The sequence below is a fragment of the Sinocyclocheilus grahami genome, unplaced genomic scaffold (genome assembly GCF_001515645.1).
Source record: "Sinocyclocheilus grahami isolate Dianchi unplaced genomic scaffold, SAMN03320097.WGS_v1.1 scaffold552.1, whole genome shotgun sequence".
NCBI classification, from domain to species: Eukaryota; Metazoa; Chordata; class Actinopteri; order Cypriniformes; family Cyprinidae; genus Sinocyclocheilus; species Sinocyclocheilus grahami.
In genome coordinates, this window is record NW_015505731.1 from 61,016 (window position 1) to 85,792 (window position 24,777).

The following is a 24,777-nucleotide window of genomic DNA, read 5'->3' on the forward strand; positions in this document are numbered from 1 at the left end:
AAGCCGACCCTGTCTTCCTTCTACCCTCTTGAACTTTTGTTACATATACTTTGAAATATCTTCAAAAACCCAACACAATTTTTCCATTGGCTTTAGGGTTATTGCAGAAAATGAGCTCATAGTCATATGACTTCAAGGCCACTAACCTTTCAGTCTTTATTAAAAAACATATTTTCTGAATGTTTTAGTTAAGTTGACTAGTGAGTAGATGAGTTTATATGGTCAACTTACGTTGCTCGATATAACCTGGGGTGACCATACATACCCTTTTTGCAGGACACATCCTGGCCAGTATTTCTATGTTGCCTAAAATATCAACGTTTTGGCTTTGTTTCAGCTGCACAGACCAATTGGTGTTTGCATACAATGCATACAATGCCTGCATGTTATTGGTCAAACTACTTTTCAGTCATTACCTTCAGCAAGTAAAGTATAAAACAGGAAAACAAAACCAACCCTTGGATATTTAATGCAATATAGAAATCCTGGCCAGGATGTGTTCAGGAAAAAGGGCACGTATGGTCACCCTAGATATAACCACTTGTTAGCAACCAAGATTGCCGTGTCTGTGTAACAAAACCAGCCCAATTCCTACTCAAAAGTAACCCACTCACAACCAAAACAAGCCCAATCATGTTCAGTGTAGACAGCATCACTGATTATAATGAGTTCTCGTGTCTGGTGTAGACACGGTGTGAGACTGTTAACTTTAGCTGCATTCGTTGTGAAACTTGCTATCTAGGACATTATTAGGAAAGGCGATTTGCAAAGATTCTCTTCTGGAGGTGAAGCTGAAGGTGAACAACTTTTTTAGCAAAAACTGCTTTGTGGTGACTTGTTTACAAAGCAGCCTGTTGTAAAATGAATCACACAAACAAAATGCATTTAGGTAGATCGAACACCGCGCTTTGTGAGGAAACCTGCCACAACATCCTTTAACAAATGATAAGTACACTACTATATCATGATTTTATTTTCTGTTCGATTAGTGTTCATTACAAAATAGTGGGGGACAGATTATATTATGACGGTTCATCATTGTACAATAGACATTTGATTTAGAGTGCAATGAATCAGGAAATTCAATGAACCTTTCTTTGGCAAATCATCAGACGATCTCTTGTCGGTGGACAGACTGTAAAGCCGCAAGATGCGTGATCACAACAGATGGCCGTAATGAACTATTTTAGTTTGTGATCTAGTCAGGAAAAGACGCTGCACTGTTTCAATGCATTACAGGCTTGTGAATGCAAAACGGAATGTAGCTTTTGGTTGTGCTACACCGCTACTTGCTGGAAAAAGTAGTTAGTTACTGGAAAAGCTTCACTGTTTTAAAAGTAGCTGAGCTACTGTCACGCTACTGAAAAATGTAGTTACGTTAGTAGCGTCGCTACTTGTAGCTAGCTACTCCCCAACACTGCTGTTTACAGCTTACTCACAGGTCTATGCTAAAACGGCAATGTCCGTTATTTCAAAAATAATGACTGTTAGAAACATCTTTCCATTGCTAATGGTTGAACAAACAGGTAGTCCCACCCCAAATCTTTACCACTGACCAGTTTTGAAGACATCTGACTCTCATTTGTGAATAAAGGCACAATGAAATTTAGTCAAAATGCCTCACTTCCTGATTTGGTGTGGCATGTTTGCACAGTTCAGCACCGTACTGCAGCATGGTGCCAGTCATGAAAGAATAAGCAGCTAGAGCACACGCAGGCAAGAACGTAATTTTTTGTCATGCAGTTTTGGTTCCCCAAGCTGATTGGTCGAGACAGGGTGGTAACCCTGCCTGTGTCAAATGTGTCAGGAGTGGGCAGAGCATGTACTACTGTTGCTACTCAGGCACGTCACACTAAGTCCTATGTTATCTCTACAGTATCTCTCTTTTTAAACTGATGTATAATAAATGTATAATGCTTATAGCATTCTCGAGCAAATAGGGTCAAGTTCAACAGTTCCTCTGTGGTAACCATGGAGACGATCTGCTGGCATCTCTAAAACAGCTTTGTAAAAGCAGTTATTAAGCACACTGTACATATTTTAGTTATATTATTCATCACTATATCTGATGTTCAGTCATCTTTGTATGGAAACACTATTGAACAAGCTTTTAAAAGGCAAAACTTTGTTGGCCTATTCTTCACATCACACTTGTGTGTGGTCTTGTATGTCAAATGTGCAACACTTAGTCATAGATGAAGATGACTTTAGTTTATTGTTAACTAAAACATGGATTAAGCGGGATAATCATCGACTTGCCGTGCATTAAAGGATTTTAAATGCACTTCGCTGAGGCTGGTTCTTTGCCTCCATGTCATGCATTTAAAATCCTTTAATGCACGGCAAGCCATTGATTATCCCTTACAAATATATTAGATCATTAAAATAAAGTTGAAAATATATATAAATATTAGTGGCAGATTAAAAAATAGAAATCTTGCCTTGGAAAATAACTTAAATAACTGAAACAAACAAATTAAAGTTGAATAGAAATATACAAAAACGAATAAAAATAACAAAAGCACATAGCAAAAATACCAAAACTTAAACTAAAATTAAATTCAAAACTGAAAATAAAATGTATTTCAAAATATTAATAAATACTATAATAGTTTATAAATAATACTAAAATAACTACAATAAGCAAGATGTATTTTTACTGTTACCCCTGAAACGAAATGTAACTGCAAAAAGATGACTTTTTAAAAAAAAAACATCTTACATACTGTGGGTATATTGGCGTTTCTTACACTATAGCAAATGTGAGCTAGAAATACATTTTACTTTGCATCTACAAACCTTTGAGCCTCACGGGACTCGAACGCAAGCACTCTGCATTGCAAGTGCAATGCTGTACCAGGTGAGCAACCGAGCAAGTTTACAACAACAGGAAATCCACATCAAAATGTTTTACTTTATATATCATGTACTATGGTAATAGTTCATATGTGTTAGAGTTTTACTGCCACTAACATTTATTTCAACGAGAAACTGCAATGAATTGTACAGTATAGGTATGTAGGTAGAGGCACGTTTTTCCAATGGGCCTACGTTGACACATGTCTCATATTTCATCATCAAGCTCTTCTTCTGCTGTCTCCTTGGTAACCAACTACACTTATCTTTGAAAAACAAAAGATAGATAGACAGATAGATAGATAGATACAGTAGATAGATAGATAGATAGATAGATAGATAGATAGATAGATAAGATAGATAGATAGATATATAGATAGATAGATAGATAGATAGATAGATAGATAGATAGATAGAGAGATAGAGAGATAGATAGATAGACTGATTTTGACAAAACAACTTGAGGTCACTCTTATTCGTCCAATAATACGATTTTTTTTATTGACTCCTTTTAGGGGTGAAATTTAAAGGGTTAAGAGACCTAATGGTGTTATGTAAGAAAGCCAGTGCTGGTCTGCGTGTCTTACCTGTCATAGTCTCCATTACAGAGAGCTCTGACCGGAATGGTGAACAGCTGCCAAACAGGGTTGAGGGTGTTCTTCACCACCTCAGTTTTATGGCAGATCGTAAACCTTCATGTTGAGAGAACAAACAGAAACACAAAGATGTGAAGGCACTGCGTATAACTTCTGAGGAAACTTGAACATGACTGACATCAGCCACCTGCTGTGTTTATTTCATGGTGGTCAAAGATGACAAACCATATGGACTACAGCATCAGTTATACACATCGCATTGTTTTTTTAGGTGTTTTTTTAGACTTTGGAAATGACATATGGCATGTAAATAATATGGTTTCCAAAGGTATTTGAAATTGCATTGTAGTGCAATTATCAAACCATAAAAAGTAACATCCTTCCATTCTATAACAGAGATTGTTTAACATTTGATAATTAGCCCCTTCATCTGTGCCAAAGAGCATCTTTAAAACATCCTAAACCTAAACACAGGGATGCGCAGCAGCACACAAACATTTTTAAAAATGAAAAATTAAAGGATTAAAATGTAAAAGATTATTGTTGTGTACATAAATATAAAAATGCCTACATGCCATAATGGATAGTCTTTGCATGTATCAGAATTACGCGCACGAGCAGATCCGTTCCCTCACTAGAGAAGCTCTCCGTTTTTCCGCTTGCAAATTCCACCATGTAAATAGCGAATCCGCCATGGCGTGAGCGCAACTGGCTCCCATTAAAAGGAATGGGAGATGAGACTCTGATTGGTTTATGGAACGTTATGCCCAAAACAAACCCATTACTCATTAAGAGAATAGGGACAATCCCTTTAGACGACGCGCCGGGCGCGCCGACCATTTTTTCCATCCTTAAACTAGCAAAAGTGGATTCGCAATTGTGCCATGCGCTTTAGACCATGCACTTAAGAGCGTTAAAATAGGGCCCAAAATGGGCAAACTACATCACGGCTCTTGAAAATATGAAACCACGGTCAATTAAGTAAAGAGGCTTTGATGGAAAACTCTGGGTTAGACCAGGATAGGAGGACTTTTCCTGTTCCTCTGTACACACAGAGAGTCATTTCCAGCCCATAAATTTCCCACAGAGCAGCGAAATGTTTTGCCAGTCCCATAGTATGGGGGTGAGGGTGGGTGCTGGTTATCATGGGAGATGTTCCTTTTACAGTACCTATGATTAACACACAGCTGTGGTGTTTTAAATCAAGGTAGGACACTTACGTGCCGTCTTCGTTACTTCTGTAGAAGACCATGAAGGGATCGGATTTCCCGAAAAAATCCTTCTTGTCCAATTTGTTAGCACAGAACTGCATGGTTGCACTGTCCTATAAAGAGAGAGAGAGAGAAAAGTTGTAGCAGGTTCAAATATTTTAAAAGTTAAAATATTTAAAATTATAATTCAAATTGACCCAAACTTTATATTTCCAGAGTATTATTATTATTATTATTATTATTACTATTTAATGTAAAATTGAAACCAATTAATGTAATAAACAAAGTACCAAAATATATATGATTGATTGATTGATTCGTTCTTTCATTCGTTCATTCGTTTGTTTGTTCGTTCGTTCATTCAGTTTGCCTTATTTGTTTCCTACCTGAATTTTGTTGGTTGTAATATTACACTATATAACATTGATATATTATTTATAATATTTATATGCATCTATATAACCAGCCATACAAATGGTTAACCTTTACATGGCAAACCATTTTAGATAAATGCAATATATAGGGTAAATGTTTTTTTTTAAATAAATAAACTTTTTATTTTAATATAAAATATGGTCACACTTTATTTTAAGGTCCAGTTCTCAACTCTCAAACCATTGACTATGACTTTTGCCTCAATTGACTCCTACGCTACTGCTCATTAATAGTTATTATTGGTTTGGGTATTTGGTAGGATTAGGGATGCAGAATATGTGCTTTAAAAGTAATATGTGCTTTACAATACTAATAAACTGTCAATATGTTAGAAATGAGCATGCTAATAAGCAACTAGTTAACAGTGTGAATTGGTCCCTACACTAAAGTGTTTCCATATATATATACAACTTTACTGCAGTGATATTTATGGCATATGTTGAGCATATATATGACATGTATTTTGCCCAGGAAAAAATTAAAAATAAATGTATTTTGCTATGACATGTGTTGAATTGACAGCAACAACACAAAGTCTGCATTGATTACAAAGCACAGAAAATAGAACCAAAACACTTTCATCTAATTCGTCTAGGAGAACGAGAGGCTCATTAGAGCTAGATCTGTGATCTTGTTGAAGTGAACACACAGAAACGAATGAAGTCTATGAAGCTTTGGGATTTGAGCTCTATTCAGTCATGAAGAATGCCGGTCTGTAATCAGCTTCTGCTTCACCTGTCATTATGATTATGACCATGACTGCCATGTAGAAACAACTCTGGATCAGCAGTTTCATGCTATGATAATTCTGGATGCGAATCAACTCATGCTTATCATTTTTGGATTGGCCCTTGAGATTGAGTTAAAGCACATTCAGTGCAGAAGATGTGTCTACTTCAAGATATTTGAGAAATTATTCTATCCGGTTATTAAACTACACTGCAAGTTCTGAAGGTCTGAATGTTTCATAGAGACATTACATAAAGACATATAGTTAGTACAATCACTGGCTGAATATCTAATGGCTGTTGTTTGCAGGGGCATTTTCTCAGAAGAGACATAAGAGGCAGTGCTTCCTCAAAAAACCTGGATGAGAAGACAGTACAAAAATAAAACAATAGAAAAATTGGCATAATACAAAATCTAATTGGGTTTATAATGCATCTTCTCTAAAGAGCAAATATCTTTTTTTAATAATGCTGCCTCAACCTCACAAAATGTTGAAAAACTTTTTATGTGAAAACTGGGATACACACATTTTTCAGGATACTTTGAAATAGACATTTTTATAACATTATAAATGTCTTTACGGTCGCTTTTGATTAATTCAATGAATCCTTTAAAATAAAATCATCAATATCTTAAAAACTTCAATCAATCAGTCTTACTGACTCCAAACTTTTGAAATTTTTGGTAGTGTATATCATCACTTTTAATCATTTCCAAGCCTGAAATAATGTCAAACCATGCACTCTAAGTGAATGGACACCCAAAAATGCTCTGATGTCTGTATAAAGTTAAACATGAGATATAATTTGTTTTGGGTAAATGGCGCGGGTAGTCTTTGGTCTCATTAATCTATTATTTGTTCCAGAGCAAATAGATTTGGCTGAGGGTAAAATCTCATCATGTTATATTTCATGTAACTTCAATGCTGTATATCAGAGCACTGCCTTTGTACTTTTGACTGAATTGCCTATAGCAACTTTTATGATGCTGTTGTTGTTTATCAAATATTATTATTATTCAATAAATAGATTTATTTTAGAAAATTATTTAAAGGGTAATCACACTCGCTCAGTCCATTTCTCTCATATTACTCGACTCAATATAATATAGTGAGCTTTTAATACAGCAATACAATACGTTTTCAATGAAGTAGCTCAATGTTCCTTCATTACTAGTTCTAAAGTGACGTTTTGGAATTAGTAATGGAGGCTTGGGCTCAGCTGTTACACTGTCATCTTGAGATTTGAATCTGTGGCGGAAAGAAGTAGTTCACACAAAAGAGGGTTTTAAAGACACTCCGTTGTTGTTTCTCATGTATTCACACACTTGTGCCGTCAAACTGTTGTATAAATGCAATATCACACGAGTTGCAGTGCGTTATGGCTGTATATCGGCACGCTGTGAATACCTGCCGATATACAGTCATATCGGCACTGCTCATATAAATCATATATAAATATTTTATATATAAATATGAACATAAAACATAATAGTATTGAAATAGTATAGTATTGAATATGATACTGTAGCATTAGCTTCTGAAACCCAAAAGTTGTCTAAACATCATATTAATTATAAAATTTGTGATTATACATCTATGATTTCTCACACATACACATACACATACACATACACATACACACACACGCACATACAACCAGAGAGAGGACACCGCCTTCTCATTTCAAAAGACCGCAACACGCCACTGGCTGTTTGGTCTCAGCAGTAAGGCGCTTGCAAAACATTTTACAGTTTAAATGCTCCCCTGTGTATAACACCTCTCCAAAATAAATTGCAGCTCTTTCTCCCTACCACAGCGCTGCTGCTCATTCTGACCTAGAGGCGTGGCACTGCGGTTAGATGTGCTACTGACTGAGCTTGAATGCCATGTGACTTCATGCTAAAACCAATATGCCATATCTCCTGCTTTTGAAAGTGATGATCTCTATAAAATGCATCCAAATATCAAATGTGTTTCCTCTGAATTCAAATAAACAGTGTTTTCCTTTGATATCTCAGTGTGGATGTTCTAATGTGTTCATTTTCTCCTCATCGACCCCAGAAGACAAAAGACTCAACACATCATGATAGCTTCCCTTGTTTTTCTTGTCTTTTATAGCAAAAGTGCCTTGTCGTCATTGTAGGCAAACAACGGGTCATATTCTAGTTTCCCGTTCATTTAAAATAACTCAGTAAAGCCTTTCCATTTGACAGCAGCGGTCAGCGTCTCACTGCTGTTTTTGATAATTGACACTGTTCAAATGAAAATGTCTGGATTGCCTCATTCTCTGCTCACAGAGCTCCCTGGAAACCAATTTTCACTTTTCCTGGTAGTCTGCCACAGAGAAAGTCTTAGTATTTTCCCTGAGTCTTAAGAAAACTTCATAGTGTTGTTTTAAGATTGTAATTTTATGTTATTAAACATTGTGTCAATTAGCTTCAGACATTTCCACAACTGAGCAAGAGAATGTACACCACTTTATCTGAGCTTCAGTGCACACTCACAAATGAGTCAAAGAGAGGAAAGGCTACTAGAATTCTTCAGTAAGTGGACTCGAGAGAAACAGTGGTCAATAAAGCAACACCCACAACAGAGAAAATGAAACAAAAATCAACGGTTTTCAAAATGGCTAAAGCATAAAATTGCTTTCATAGCCAATTACATTTTAAAACATATAATACTTCTGTCTGAATCAGAATATTTAGTAGGAAATGTATGGTAGGGCTTGATTTCATCCACTGGAATTGGATTGGATGTTTTTCTCCAGGTTTATACAGTACAATAAAGTTAAAAAATTACACTTGTTACGGTACAAATGCAATATTTTCTAGATATTTTAGTAGTTTTGTAATTATAATATTTATTATCATATTATATAATATATGTATTATTACAAATATATTTATTATTTACTGTATATGTAGCATTTTCAACTTGTAGCCATCACATGTATAAATTATTAAAAAAAAATTTTTAACTGCACAAGAAAACTGGCTCTGCTGATTCTGCAGCCAATACGCTTGCTTTCTCAACAATTAAATAGTCTGGTTCAGTGTTTACTTTAAGCTGGTCCTGCAGTGCGTTATCCTCTGAAACCCTCAACCTCCCCCAGCTCCACCTGTCTAGATCTGTTATGGGATTTATGTATACCCATTCATGCAGCAGCTGCATTTCTTATATTTTCACAGAAGAATGTATTTGAATCTACTGGCATCAGCAAGTCCATACTTGCTCAGCAGCAGCAACAGCTTGTGTAGCAGATCTAGTCCGACAAGACCAAATATATTAACATTGTCATATCCATTAACATGCTAAAACTATTATGAATAAATTATATCCAGTTAGGTCCATATATATTTAGACACTGACACAATTTTCATAATTGTGGCTCTGTATGCCACTAGAATAGAATTAAAATGAAACAATCAAGATGAAATTGAAGTGCAGACTTTAAGCTTTAATTCAAGGGGTTGAACAAAAATATAACATAACATGCTTAGAAATTACAATCATTTTTATGCACAGTCCCCCTATATTCAGGAGCTCAAATGTAAATGGACAAATAAATATAATCATAAAGAAAATTTAATTTTTTTAATATTTTGTTTAGAATCTTTTGTAGCCTTAAGTCTGGAACTCATGGACATCACCAGAGACTGGGTTTCCTCATTTGTGATGCTTTGCCAGGCCTTCGCTGCAGCTGATTTCAGTTATTGTTTCTTTGTGGGTCTTTCTGCATTTAGTTTTGTCTTCAGCAAGTGACATGCATGCTCAATCGGGTTTGAAATCAGGAGACTGACTTGGCCATTGCAGAATATTCCACTTTTTACTTTCAAAAACTCCTGGGTTGTTTTCGCTGTATGTTTTGGGTCATTGTCCACTTGTACTATGAAGCGCCATACAATCAACTTTGCTGCATTTGGCTGAATCTGGGCAGACAGTATGGCCTTGTCCCAAATGGCACACTTCATGTGCACGTGCGCTCTTGTGGACTTACAATGGCCGCCATGTGCACGTGTCCGTCAAGTCCACGAGACTGTAGGGTCTCATGCGTCATTTTAGCTTTCAGAAGGGTGCTCGCGAGCGCCCCCTTTGCGGCCTCTGTGTGCCCTTGATGCGCACTTCTGCCGAGCCTGCACTGGGGTGAGCTCCACAGCTGACTTCTACCCGACAGTCAAAGCGGCATTACGTCACGAAAGTGTGGACTCAGAGGAAGACTGTGAGGGTTTAGGGTGCGATTTGGGACAGGGCCTATATCCTTATACACTTCAGAATTCATCCGGCTGCTTTTGTCTTCTGTCACATCATCAATAAACACCAGCATGTGATGGCATGAGCATGCATGGTCATGCCATCACACTGCTTCACCATGTTTCACAGATGATGTTGTATGCTTTGGATCCAAGCCTTCTCCATACTTTTCTCTTCCTGTCATTCTGGTACAGGTTGATCTTAATTTCAGCAGTCCAAAGAATGCTTTTCCAGAAGTAGTCAGGCTTTTTTAGATGTTTTTTAGACAAAGTCTAATCTGGCCTAACCCTCTGTATTTGCTCTCGTGAAGTCTTCTCTTGATTGTAGGCTTTGACAGTAGGGATGTAACGATATAAAAATCTCACGATACGATGTTATTGCGATGTGAAGTCCATGATACGATATTTTTTTGCGATATTTAAAATGATGCGCACTTCTGCCGAGCCTGCACTGGGGTGAGCTCCACAGCTGACTTCTACCCGACAGTCAAAGCGGCATTACGTCACGAAAGTGTGGACTCAGAGGAAGACTGTGAGGGTTTAGGGTGCGATTTGGGACAGGGCCTATATCCTTATACACTTCAGAATTCATCCGGCTGCTTTTGTCTTCTGTCACATCATCAATAAACACCAGCATGTGATGGCATGAGCATGCATGGTCATGCCATCACACTGCTTCACCATGTTTCACAGATGATGTTGTATGCTTTGGATCCAAGCCTTCTCCATACTTTTCTCTTCCTGTCATTCTGGTACAGGTTGATCTTAATTTCAGCAGTCCAAAGAATGCTTTTCCAGAAGTAGTCAGGCTTTTTTAGATGTTTTTTTGACAAAGTCTAATCTGGCCTAACCCTCTGTATTTGCTCTCGTGAAGTCTTCTCTTGATTGTAGGCTTTGACAGCAGGGATGTAACGATATAAAAATCTCACGATACGATGTTATTGCGATGTGAAGTCCATGATACGATATTTTTTTTGCGATATTTAAAAAGAAAAAATAAGACAAATGAAAAATTGTGAAAAAATGAAAATTTTAACACATTATATCTAGAGCACTTTGAGAGTTCAAAACTAAGAGCTCCAACCCATGTTTCTTATATAAGAAAACTTAAGTCAGAAAAAAGTCAGTGAATTGACTTGTACTTGAACTTTAAATGGGTCTCAACCCTCTTTTTATTTGTGGTATACTGTCTCAGTTTAAATTACATTCACACTGGTGTTTTAGGAAGCCAAACAAATTAGAATATGATAATAATAACAACAATGACAGTAGTAGCCATAGTTGTAAAACAATTGCACTGTAAAATAAATGAAAATTAATATTTTATAAGCCTATTATTTTTGCTTTACACTACAGTAAGGAAATTACAATACTTATTTCCTAATTTCTACAATTGAAAGAGATATTTTGAATTTGGACTGCAGTTATTATAAGCCTATTATTTTTGCTTTACACTACAGTAAGGAAATTACAATACTTATTTCCTAATTTCTACAATTGAAAGAGATATTTAGAATTTGGACTGCAGTTACGTTACCCATTTAAACCGCTAGCTGTCAGCAATTCATACTGCACTGTTAAGCTTTTATTTGGATGAAAATGGCAGTAGAGCTTTAATTTTGAAGTTAAACTCCAGCTTCAGTGAAAACAGGCTTACAAAACGCGTCTCACTACAAATCTAGTGAAATGCTGTAATCATCTGCTGTGAAAATAAAGCAGAACTGCTGGCCGTTGCGTTCCCAAATGTGCACTAAACTCACAGCACGTGCAATAAACGAGTTCACTGCATTCATTCACATTCAACGGAGCCATTCTGAAGCGTGGAAAACACCAGATCACGAGTTGATCACATGAAAAATGTGTGCGCTTCGCTTTGAAACAAGCAGCAAAAACAGACTTGATGAAGGCATTAAGCCGTATAGTACTTTCGGTTTAAGTTAGTTTGACAGATACTGTGCCAAAACATAATGGCCCAAAACAAATATATTTTAAAAACTACACTTTTTGCCTGGAAGACCTATAATTTCATATAGTCATGTGACCACGATAATATTGATAATATCGTTACATCCCTATTTGACAGTGACACGCCTACCTCTTGGAGAGTATTCTTCACTTGGCTGGATGTTGTGAAAGAGTTTTTCTTTACCATGGAGAGGATTCTCCGATCATCCACCACTGTCCATGCTTTTTTATTTTGCTGAGCTCTCCAGTGCGTTCTTTTTTCTCAGAGTGTACTAGACTGTTGATTTGGCAACTCATAATGTTCCTGCAATCTCTCTGATGGATTTGATTTGTTTTTGAAACCTAACAATTGTCTGTTTCACTTGTATGGAGAGATCCTTTGACCGCATGATGTGGGTTCAGAGCAATAGCTTCCAAATGCAAATGGCACACTTAGAATCAACTCCAGACCTTTTACCTGCTTAATTGATGTAGAAATAACAAGTGAATAACCCACGCCTGTCCAGGCAACAGCTTTTGAGTCAATTGTCCAATTGGGAGGTACATATTAAAGAGCTATAATTCCTTAACCTTTCCTCCAATTTTGATGTGATACTCTCAAACTAAACACCAGCGTGTGCACTTTAAGCCCATATTTATTATATAACTGTAACTTGAATATGTTTTGGTCAGCAGATAAAATAATAAAAAAAATTGTGCCTGTGTCCAAATATACAGTATATGGACCTAACTGTGTATGTCCTGCAGAGGAAAGAAAGTCATACAGGTTTGGAAGGACATGAGGGTTAATAAATGAGGACAGAATTGATATTTTTGGGTGAACTATTTCTTTATCATTCAGGCAAAATGTTTTACAAGTGGATAACACAACAAATCAAAACCGAGCTGCTAAAAGTACAGCGTGTTTTGCAAACTACATGCTCCTGCGTGAGCGATTGAAGGGCCAAACTAATGGCTGATCTAGAAGCAGATGTTGAACAGCCCTATCTGCAAAGCTCTGGTGTCAGAAAACTAGATTGCTCTTAGTAAACAAACTTTGTTGTTGCAAGCTCTGCGACCTGCAGAATACTGATGACATGCTAATAGATGTTTACTGCTGATGAGTGCGGTTTCACATTTATCATACTCGAAGATGCTCTGCTTCGAGAGCAATTAAATGTGCGGTTGCTCTAAAGGCTAATTCCTAGACTGCTATATCAACATATTCTGAGGCTGTTTTTGAAGCCCTTTCTTTCTTCCCCTCTCTAATCGCTTGTTACTGTCCTCCAAAGTCACTCGCCCTTGTTGCAACACCCCAGCCCTCGTGTTTCCAGCTGTCCAGATAGCATGGCATGGCAGATGAGAGCTATCACGTCCCTTCTATCACCTTCCCATAAAAAGCCCAGCGGCAAATGATGCCTTGGTGCCTTTTCACATGACAACCTTCAGGAATCTGCCAGCTATAGAGGAACATAACACTTTAAGAGCAGCTTTAGGGTTCTCACTAGAAATCATCAGTGACACCCGCTGAAATGAGGCGGTATGAATATCCGCCTGAAGCGCAGACACCCTAAATAGGGCACTTTATGAGAGGGAGGTAAGGGTGGAAAGTTCAGCATGCACTTGGATTAAAATACAGTCTTCACCCACATACCCCTTTGCAGCTACAAAATAACGCCACTCGGTCTTTGTAATGCCCTAAAGCCTCATAAAAATGTCCTGAGTTCCTGGAGATAAGGAGTACAAAGGGGAAAGCAGCCTGACATTCTTTCTCTGCCAGCTTACATCAGCTTAAACATATTCTGATCGCTCTGCTGTTCTGCTTCAGAACCCAAATTTCACATTAGATATCAAGTGGTGACCAAAATGGTTGAAAATGGAGAAAAAAAACACATTGTGGTTAGCATGAAAATGTTTTATCCTTGCTGCAAGTAAACCTGTTTTTAATGTAGTCAGTGTTGTATTTTCTGTAGTGTTGCAAATTGATTTTAAATATTCGCTGGTTTCTGTGATTAGTCGTGATTAATTTTGTTATGCACAAATAATCATGATTAATCACATTAAAATCATTAGAATTTGTGATCATAAATTGAAGTTAATCATTAAACTGCCCATATTATTAAGTTTATTAAATTATTAAAGTTCATAATTTCTTTATTTGTGCTGTCTGCTAGAATACATTTACAAGATACTTAACATGATAAAGTACGTAATTTCTCTCTGTATTATGTATGCTCTATTATTCTTTCTTCTTCTTCTTTATTCTTCTTATTATTATTATTATTATGTATATAATGATCTTTTTAAAATATTTTAAAAGCCTAAAGTATAAAAGATCAGACTACTGTTTATAATTTATGATTTATTAACAAAAAAAAGTAGTGTTTGGTCTTGTACTGTATCGCATACCTTGTCACTTTCGTGCGCTTGCTTGGCCCTTTGTTGTGATAAACAGTAAAGTGTGTTCAAGCGCTAGCAAAAGACAGTGTAAAGAAATACTCTTTGAGAGAAGCAGTCAATCATCGAAAGTTAAAAGCAGCTCGTAAGTGTATTTATTTATTGTCTCAGTGTTTAGCGCAGTTGCTAGGAAACGCTTGTTTTGTTTGCCGTGTTGTTGAGAAATGCTGAAGTCACGTTTGATCTCGTACTGTATCGCATACCTTGTCAGTGTCGTGCACTTGCTTGGCCCTTTGTTTTGATAAACAGTAAAGTGTGTCCAGCTGAATTCAATTTCTGTTTTTGTCAGACGGGTATAAAAAAGGTTAGTATACCGTGGCAGAGGTCGCGGCAGCACTCGTGTGAATCCTAACAACCTCACACTTTGCCTATGTCTGCTAACACTTCTTTCTTTTTCTATTGGTCTCTGGAATTGTCAGTCTGCAGTAAACAAAGCAGTAAACACCGCCGTCTGATCATTACATCTATTACTAGTCATTTAAGACTAAACCTCATGTCCCTGACAAAGACCTGGATCAAGCCAGAGGACACTGCTACTCCTGCAGCACTCTCCAATAATTTCTCATTTTCCCATATTCCCTGTCTGACAGGAAGAGGTGGAGGTACTGGTCTGCTTATCTTTAATGATTGGAAATTTATTCCTTTACCTTCTCTGGGTATTAACAGCTCCTTTGAATCAATTTCAGTTACTATTACCCACCCTTTTAAAATCCATTTTGTAGTTGTTTATCGACCCCCAGGACCACCAGATAACTTCTTGTAGGAATTAGATGTGCTGCTTTCAACCTTTCCTAAAGATGGTACTCCCCTAGTTATGCTTGGAGACTTCAACATCCACCTAGATAAACCTAACTTCTGCAGACTTCCATACTCTGCTTGCCTCTTTTGATCTCAAGAGAGTGTTAACTAAGGCTACTCACAAATCAGGCAACCAACTGGACCTTATTTACACACGACACTGCTCCACTGATCATTTGCTGGTTACTCCACTGCACACCTCGGATCACTTCCTCCTCACTCTTAATCTCAACATGGTTCCTGACACAACACATACACAACTTTGCTTCCTCCGCCTAAACAGTTATCGTCTCATGATGCTAACAGTGCTACTGATTCTTTCTGCTCCACTCTTACATATTGTTTAGACACTGTCTGACCCTTGTCTTCCAGGCCAGCCTGTACCACCCCTTCTGCCTCTTGGCTGTCTGAAGTTCTCCGCGAACATCGTTCTAAGATCAGGGCTGCTGAAAGGGTATGGCGCAAATCAAAAAATCCTACTGACCTTAATGTGTATCAGTCACTCCTCTCTTCCTTCTCTGCTAATGTCTCCACTGCTAAAAGGAAATATTATCATAACAAAATTAACAATTCGTCTAACTCGCATGCTCTTTAAACATTTTTTTCCGTCCTTTGTTCTCTTCCTCCCCTCCTTCATCAACTCTAACAGCTGACGATTTTGCCACATTCTTAATTAATAAAATTAAAACCATCAGTGCACAATTTTCCACACCACAATCTGTCAAGCACACCTTACCAGCAAACATACACTCGTTCACATCCTTCTCTTCACTCTTTGAGGCAGAAGTCTCCAAACTCATCCTTTCTAATCATCCTACTTGTCTGCTTGATCATATTCCATCGCATCTCCTTCAAGCCGTTTCTCCTCCAGTTATACCTGCACTCACTCACATCATTAACACCATCCCATTCACACTGGTGTTCTTCCCTCAGCATTTATACAGGCTCGTATAATCCCACTACTTAAGATACCCACCCTTAACCCATCTCTTTTAGAAAACTACAGACCAGTTTCCCTTCTTCTTTTCATTGCAAAAACTCTTGAATGTGCTGTGTTCAACCACGTCTCTGCCTTTCTCACACAGAACAACCTCCTGGACAGCAAACAGTCTGGTTTCAGAAGTGGACATTCAACCCAAACTGCCTTGCTCTCAGTTGTTGAAGCCCTAAGACTGGCAAGAGTGGATTCAAAATCTTTAATACTTATCTTGCTGGATCTGTGTGCTGCTTTTGACATGGTTAACCACCAGATCCTCCTGTCAACCCTATTGGCAAAGGGCATCTCAGGAACTGCACACCAGTGGTTTGAGTCTTACCTCTCAGATAGGTTCTTCAATGTATCTTGGAGAGGTGAGGTGTCCAAGTCGTAACATCTAACTACTGGGGTGCCTCAGGGCTCAGTTTTTGGACCACATCTCTTCTCAGTCTACATGGCATCTCTAGGTTCTCTCATTCAGAAATATGGCTTTTCATATCACTGCTATGCTGATGACACTCAACTCTACCTCTCATTCCATCCTGATGGTCAGACGATAGCTGCTCGCATCTCAGCTTGTTTAACAGACATTTCTTGCTGGATGAAGAACCATCACCTTCAAAAAGAATGCACGTCATACCTCTGTTTATCAATTTGCACTGGCTACCAATAGCAGCTCGCATAAAATGCAAGGCATTAATGTTTGCCTACAAAACCACCACTGGTTTTGCACCCCTTTACCTAAATTCATTACTTCAGACATATGTGCCCTCTAGAAGATTGCGTTCTGCAAGTGAACGGTGCATTATTGTGCCATCCCAAAGAGACTTTACATTAAATGTTCTAACTGAGACTTGTCATAGCAATTGCATATCATTGCTCTTTTGTTGATTTTGATTGCTTCCATTGTCCTCATTTGTAAGTCACTTTGGATAAAAGCGTCTGCTAAATGACTAAATGTAATGTAAAATGTAAATGTAAAAAACAGAATTTTTTTAAGAAGACGAAGAAAAAAGGAGAAGAAGAATTACATTTCTAATCATAATAAAAAAACAGTTAATATCAGTTTCTTTAATTTGTTCTTTATAAATAAAATCACTAGTTAAAATGCATGAGATATTTTTTATGATGAATTTAAAACATGTATAAAATAAATAAAATACCAATGCAACTTAATCATAATTGTACATGATTTGATTAGATGTATTTTATCATTAACATTGCTCCCCCCTCAGATCATCAGAACATAAATGCAAGTATAAGAAGCACAGAGGGCGAAGAATAGTAAAGGTTCCTGGACATATTTAGTCATTTTTGTCATTGTCCTAATCCTTAACTATATACTACTTTAATAATTATAGACATTTAGCTTAGAAGAACATAGCTCAAACCTCAACCCCAAACCTAAGCCTTTGTACAACCCTAAAACTCATTGGTTGGTATAGAAACAAGCCCAATTTAGTGTGGGGTAGATTGTGTCTGTAGAACATGAGGTTTCACAGTACAAAACAAGCCTGTGAAATAACCTGTGGTTTTAGTGTCTACAATTTTGATGACCAGAACAGAACTGGGAAGTGTGCCTGAATAATATCTCCAAAAGAAGAGATTTCTCTGGCTCAAAATTAAACTGACTTACATTCTGCTCTTGAGAAGCAGTCAAATCAAATTTAGAGCTGAAACAAGGAGTCAATTTGGCGTGAAAGCAAGAATAATTCATAAGCAAATTATGTAAATGTGAAGTCAGCTATCAACCCTCAGCAGTCGGCTTTCAGGGGTCAGTCTGAAAGAGAGGTTATCTGCTAATATTTTCAATCATCTTTGGGCTTTGGTGCTTTTATATGCTGAATTCTCAGTAGAGACAGGCTATGATAATTCCAACATGCCAGAGGGTGTTAAAGAAGATCAATATGACTGATATTGTCAGTGTTCAATTCTATTCTCTATTCAACACATTTTCCACTTCAGACCCTCAGAAGCCACATAAACAGATGCTGCAGTTTATGCTGGTATTTTCTTGTGGTATTGTGCAACTGAATAAGGTGATGCTACTTACTTAAAGGGACAGTTCATGCAAAAACTGAATCAGAAGAGCTTTATTACCAAGTATGTTTACACACACAAGGAATTTGACTTGACGACAGGAGCTTCCAGTGCAGAAAAAAGTACAGACATAGTGCAGACATACATAGGAATAACACAGTAGGGATGGAATATAACACTAATATTAGGAAAAAACTGAATTAAATAATGTACTCTATACAGAATAGAAGTATACGAAAAAACATTTTAGTTGTTTAAATAAATGTACAGATATGTTATAAGTGTGCAGTTTATAAGTGTACAAATTTTGGATTCGGTGTATAAATATGTCAGTTGTGATGGACGATGTATAATTAAGAAAGTTGAATTGTTCAGGCTGAATATACAGTGGGGCAAATAAGTATTTGATACACTGCTGATTTTTCAAGTTTTCCCACTTACAAAGAATGGAGAGATCTGTAATTTTAATCGTAGGTACACCTCAACTGTGAGAGACAGAATCTAAAGAAAAATCCATTAAATCACATTGTATGATTTTTAAATAATTAATATCCATTTTATTGCATGAAATAAGTATTTGATACAATAGAAAAATAGAACTTAATATTTGGTACAGAAACCTTTGTTTACAATTACAGAGGTCAGACGTTTCCTGTAGTTCTTGACCAGGTTTGCACACACTGCAGCAGGGATTTTGGCCCACTCCTCCACTTCCAGTGTAGAAGAAAGTACAAACATAGTGCAGACATACATGATAGTGTAGACATACATAGGAATAACACAGTAGGAATGTAATATAACACTAATATAATAAAAAAAAGAAAAATTTAATAATGTACTATATACAGAAATAGAAGTATAGGAAAAAATTTAATTGTTTAGATAAATGTACAGATATATTTATTAGTGTGCAGATGTGTTATTTACAAAGTGTGCAGTTTAATATAAATATAACTATGTTAGTTGTGAAGGATGATGTATAATAATGAAAGATTAATTGTTCAGACTGAATATAGCCTGTGGGGAAAAAACTGTTCTTGTGCCTGGCTGTTCTGGTGGTCAGTGCTCTGTAGCGCCAACCAGAAGGCAACAGTTCGAAGAGAGAGTGGGCTGGGTGTGAGGGGTTCAAGGTGATTTTCTCAGCCCTTTTCCTCACTCTGGAGATGTAAAGATCTTGCAGGCTGGGCAGAGGGGCTAATCCTCTCAGCAGTCCTGACTGTCCGCTGTAGTCTCTTGATGTCTGATTTTGTAGCTGAACAAAACCAGGCAGTTATGGATCAACACTGGACAGACTCAATGATAGCAGAGTAGAACTGTCTCAGCAGCTCCTGTGGCAGGTTGAATTTCCTCAGCTGACGGAGGAAGTACAACCTCTGCTGGGCCTTTTTCACAATGAAGTCGATGTGAGTGTCCCACTTCAAGTCCTGAGAGATAGTGGTGCCCAGGAATCTGAATGACTCTACTGCAGCCACAGTGCTGTTCATGATGGTGAGTAGGGGAGTGCTGGGGGGTTTCTCCTGAAGTCCATGATCATCACCACTGTGATTGCACCAGACAGCCAGCTCTTTAACCTCCTGTCTGTAAGCAGACCCGTCTCCGTCCTTGATGAGGTCGATGACTGTAGTGTTGTCCGCAAACTTCAGGAGCTTGACAGAGGGGTCCTTTGAAGTGCAGTCATTTGTGTACAGGGAGAAGAGCAGTGGGGAGAGAACACAACCCTGAGGGGCGCCAGTGCTAATGGTGATAGTCCTGGATGTGAGTTTGCCCAGCCTCACTAGCTGCTGCCTGTCGATCCACTGACAGATGGAGGTAGGCACAGAGAGCTGTGTCAGTTTGTCTGAGAGAAGGTCAGGCATGATAGTATTGAAGGCCAAACTGAAGTCCACAAATAGGATCATTGAGTAATTCCCAGGTCTGTTGAGGTGTTGCAGGATGTAATGCAATCCCATGTTGACTGCATCATCCACAGACCTGTTTGCTCTGTAGGCAAACTGAAGAGGATCCAGCAAGGGTCCAGTGATGTCCTTCAGGTAGGCCAGGACCAGTCGCTCAAATGACTTTATGACCAGTCCATACTGATGCCGGATAGTTGACTGAAAACTGTTTTCTCAGCTTTTCAGAGTAGTTTTTTTTAGCCACTCTGATCTCCTGTTAGTCTGTTCCTGGCCTGGTTATACAAGATTTTATCCCCATTTATGTAAGCATCCTCTTTGGCGTGAAGAAGCTGAACTGAGTTTCCCAGTAAATCACGGTTTATCATTATTGAATGATAAGAATGTCCTGGTGGGGATGCACATATGGCAGCTGATTGGTTCGCTCCTGTATCGGTAGCCAATGTGCTTACTGCTCAATATTCAAATACCTGGTTTTTGTTTGCTGTAGCAGTATTGCAGAGCACTTCAGAAACCCTCCACCTTCCCCAGCTCCACCTGTATAGATCTGCTGCGGGTGATTCATGTATGCTATATGGGGGTTATTCATATGTGTTATACTGTATGTGCAGCAGCAGTATTTCTTACATGCTTACCGCAGCATGTTGTGGATGTATTGGCAGTAGCAAGTCTCTGTACTTGCTCTGCCGCAGCAGCAGCATAGCAGATCTATTCTGCCAAGACCAAATACATTAACATTGTCATGTACATTACCATGCCAATCCCTCCGAGAGTTGTCATGACCGAAATTAAGTTATCGTCTCTGTGAGCTCATCCAGATCAGTGGCAGCAGCTTCAAAAACACTCCAATCAGCGAGGTAGAAACAGGCTTGTAAATCCCACTCTGCTTCATTAGTCCATCTTTTAACAGTCCTTAATACAGGTTTAGCTGATTTCAGTTTCTGCCTGTCACTCGGTATAAGATGAACCAAACAGAGATCAGATGAAGCGTGTTATCCGGAATGGCTTCACTCAGCCAGGTTTCAGTGAAGCACAGTGCAGCAGAGTTTGAAAAGTTCTTGTTGGTGCGGGTGAGGAGAAGAAGTTCATCTGTTTTGTTGAGAAGGGAACAGACATTCGTGAGATGAATGCTTGGGAGTGCAATTCGAAAGCCGTGCGCGTGGAGCTTAACCAGGGTGCCGGCGTGTTTCCCTCTTCTGCGTGCGTCTGTACGTGTGTTTGAACAACACAGCTGTACCTCCAACTATAATGTCCAACAAAATGTCTGAATAATCAAAAACCGGAAAAATATTGTTGTTTAATGTTAAGGAGTTTGTCTCTGGTAAAACGAATAGAAGAAGAATGACAAAACACAGAACAAACAAACAAAAACTCAGAAGAATTGCGGAGCTCAGCGTCACCGCTGCCATTTGTGGCGCCATCTCGATGTATCTGTCAGAAATCACATTTCTGTTTTCATTTAATCCCCCTTATGTTGCTGTGAATCTGTACAGATGTATTTCTCGCACACAATGGAAGTCAATGGGCTCCAATATTGCTTGGTTCCCAAAATCCTTAAAAATGTATTCTTTTATGTTGCACAAAAGAAACTCTTACAGGTTTGAAACAATATGAGGGCAAGTAAATCATGACAGAACTTTGTGGGGAGTGTTCCTTAAACTACATTCCTCAATAGTTCTATTAGTTTAGCTGTTTTATTATTGGATTTAATATTTTTGATTGTTTTATTGGATTTAATCTTTTGGATTGTTTTCTTTCAATTAGCACAGGTTTTGTACTTCTTTTTTTAATTGATTGATTCTAGGCCTCACATAATTTGTGAGTTTATGTGCTTCAGTATTGAAAAGAAAAAAGTTCCCATACCTTGTCTGAGCAAAGTCAGTTTAGTAAGTTTTAGTCTAATGCGATGACATTAACTAGCATTTCAGGAAAAAGAAAATCCTCTCCGTTTCAATATGACCGGAACACAACAAGAGGTTTATAAATTATGTGTTGTACATAATGTTAAATATGATAAACTATTACCTCCTTATTTAACTTTAATTTACAGTAGTTAGCTAAAACATCTACACTTTGGTGCAATGTCAGTGTATTTTAACTACTTCATATTGATTGCAACTTGGTCAACTACAATTTCAAAGTAGCTTGATAACATAGTCAAACTCATCATGCTGGACTGAATTCAAGTTTTAGGTTGAGGTTTCTCTCTTGAATGATCTTCGTCAGCCTTCAGGATTTTTAAAGTTTTTTTTAACACTGAACCATCAATGGTACAGAAATCTGAAACCATAGAGCGAAAATTATTTTCATGAGTCCTTTCTACTGGTATTTCAAATGTATGTTAATTGAAAGCTCCATTACTATACTTCTTCGCACTTTAATGAGGAAGGGAAAATACTTTATTGAGCTGGATACTGATTTCTTAGCAGGCATGTTAGAAGGCATGCACAGAGGAGGGATCAGGGACAGATGCATAACAAGAGTCCACTCCATTGGATTCACGTTACCTTGAGCTCAAATGAAAGCTTTTGGTGTGTAAAATACAGGCAGCATAGCAAAAAGATCTACAAATGAACTCCGCCATTGATACAGAGAGCAGGAAAGCAGTAGAAAATCCTTTTGAAATTGTAATGAAGGTGCTTCACAGGAGCATTGTCCAGTCACACTCCTAACAAGAGCGCAGTGTGCATGATGTAGAACGATTTAGTATCACAAACGCTTTACAATGAACCCACAGCCACATCGCTAGATATTTCCCCCTCAAATACATATGTTACAATAGTGGTGAGATACACTTTTTATTGTTAACACTATCCTATAGTGTCTAAAATCACAAGATGAGTTGAATTTATTACTGTAAAACCGGGATTCCCAAACTTTTTTGCCCCCCTGAGATTTAGTTTAATATATCTATAATTAACCAACACATTCATGCATTCAAAGTTCTTGGAAATCAGTGAAGTGATACGCAGGTAATCAAATAAAATATTTGATCTTCTTTAGTAATTTTTTATTTATTTATTAGAAGTATAGGGCTGAATGATTTGGTCAAACCATTACAGTGTGATCAAGCTGATAAACATTTAATGTCAATATAAATCATTTAATCTCTTATATTGCTGCAGCTGAAACATGCAGGCAAAAGAACAAAGAGACCACAACAATAAAACTATTGGTTTTGTATTGTCCTCATTATATTGTATTAATTCAAATGTACTTCAAAATAAAAAAAGAATATTTGATTGTTTTTGGTTCATTTATTTGTGCTTCCTTTAACACAAAATGTTCTTTCAAAGCCAAAAGTTACTGTGAAATGTAATGAGACTTTTTGTTACATTACCAAACAAAAGATAGGCTACATACATTTAATATCTACCCAATGTATTATTTAAAAAGTTGGTAGCACTTTACAATAAGTTTACATTTGTTAACATCAGTTAAATACATTAGTTAAAGCTGCAGTCCTATAACATACTTATTTACAAAGAACTTAAACGTATTATCACTGGTGATTTTCAGTGTTATTTTCTGGGAGATGTTGAAACCTCAGTAAAGGACAAAGCTTTTACCCGTTATATGGCATACCCAGTTGCTCCAAAGGTCAAGGAGACTCATTACAAAATTATGTTTAGGATTTACCCAGTTAGTGACTTTATACAAAAACGATTTCATTCCGAGGTGGATCCTTGTAGTTTCTGTTCTTCATTTCCTGAAACACTTGATCACCTTTTGTTTTACTGTGAGGCTTCTTCTAAATTTTGGTTCGATATAGCTGGTTGTCAGTAAAAATGGAGACAATTCTTCCTATAACACTTATTTTAAGTGTGATTTAAATTAATGCTTCTCTGATGTTGTAAATTTTGTTTTGTTGTTCTCTGATGTTGTCAATTTTGTTTTGTTGATGGGTAAATATCATATCCATACTTGTAAATGGAAAAAAAGTAAACCCTCCTTCAATATATTTTTATTTGAGATTGCTAAAATGTTTCAGAACTTCAAATGCTTCAAAAAACATAATAGAAAATCTGAAAAGTTATGCTTCTCTGTCAAATTATTTATTACTTTTGTATCTTTTTTCTTTATAATGTCTACATCGACTACATCTTTGTTTTCATCCTTGCTCCTTGAGTTTATTTATTTATTGTTTATGTCTTCTTTAATGTAAACTCTGTTTGTCTCAATGGAAGTGTCTTACATTGTTGGTTGTTCCCTGTCTTGTTATGTACATTAAGCAAAAAAATTTAAAAAAAAAGCTGCAGTCCATAAGTTTTGCCTCTTTGTCGCCATCTCTGTTTAAAACCTGAAATTGCAATTATTTGTGGAATTATTTTCTTAATGTGGATCATGCTACGACTACATCTTTGTTTTCATCCTTGCTCCTTGAGTTTATTTATTTATTGTTTATGTCTTCTTTAATGTAAACTCTGTTTGTCTCAATGGAAGGGTCTTACATTGTTGGTTGTTCCCTGTCTTGTTATGTACATTAAGCAAAAAAATTTAAAAAAAAAGCTGCAGTCCATAAGTTTTGCCTCTTTGTCGCCATCTCTGTTTAAAACCTGAAATTGCAATTATTTGTGGAATTATTTTCTTAA

The 24,777-nt window shown here is 37.3% G+C and overlaps 1 protein-coding gene across 1 annotated transcript in view; it reads right to left on the minus strand.

The window, feature by feature from the left end:
* cpne5b (copine Vb) overlaps window positions 1–24,777 on the minus strand; it is a 195,182-nt gene that overhangs the window by 37,133 nt on the left and 133,272 nt on the right. The window contains exons 8-9 of the mRNA XM_016238961.1: window positions 4,673–4,776; window positions 3,444–3,548 (exon numbers count right to left, since the gene is read on the minus strand). Of these exons, the coding sequence (XP_016094447.1) occupies window positions 3,444–3,548; window positions 4,673–4,776 (209 nt within the window). The remainder of the gene's footprint in view (window positions 1–3,443; window positions 3,549–4,672; window positions 4,777–24,777) is intronic.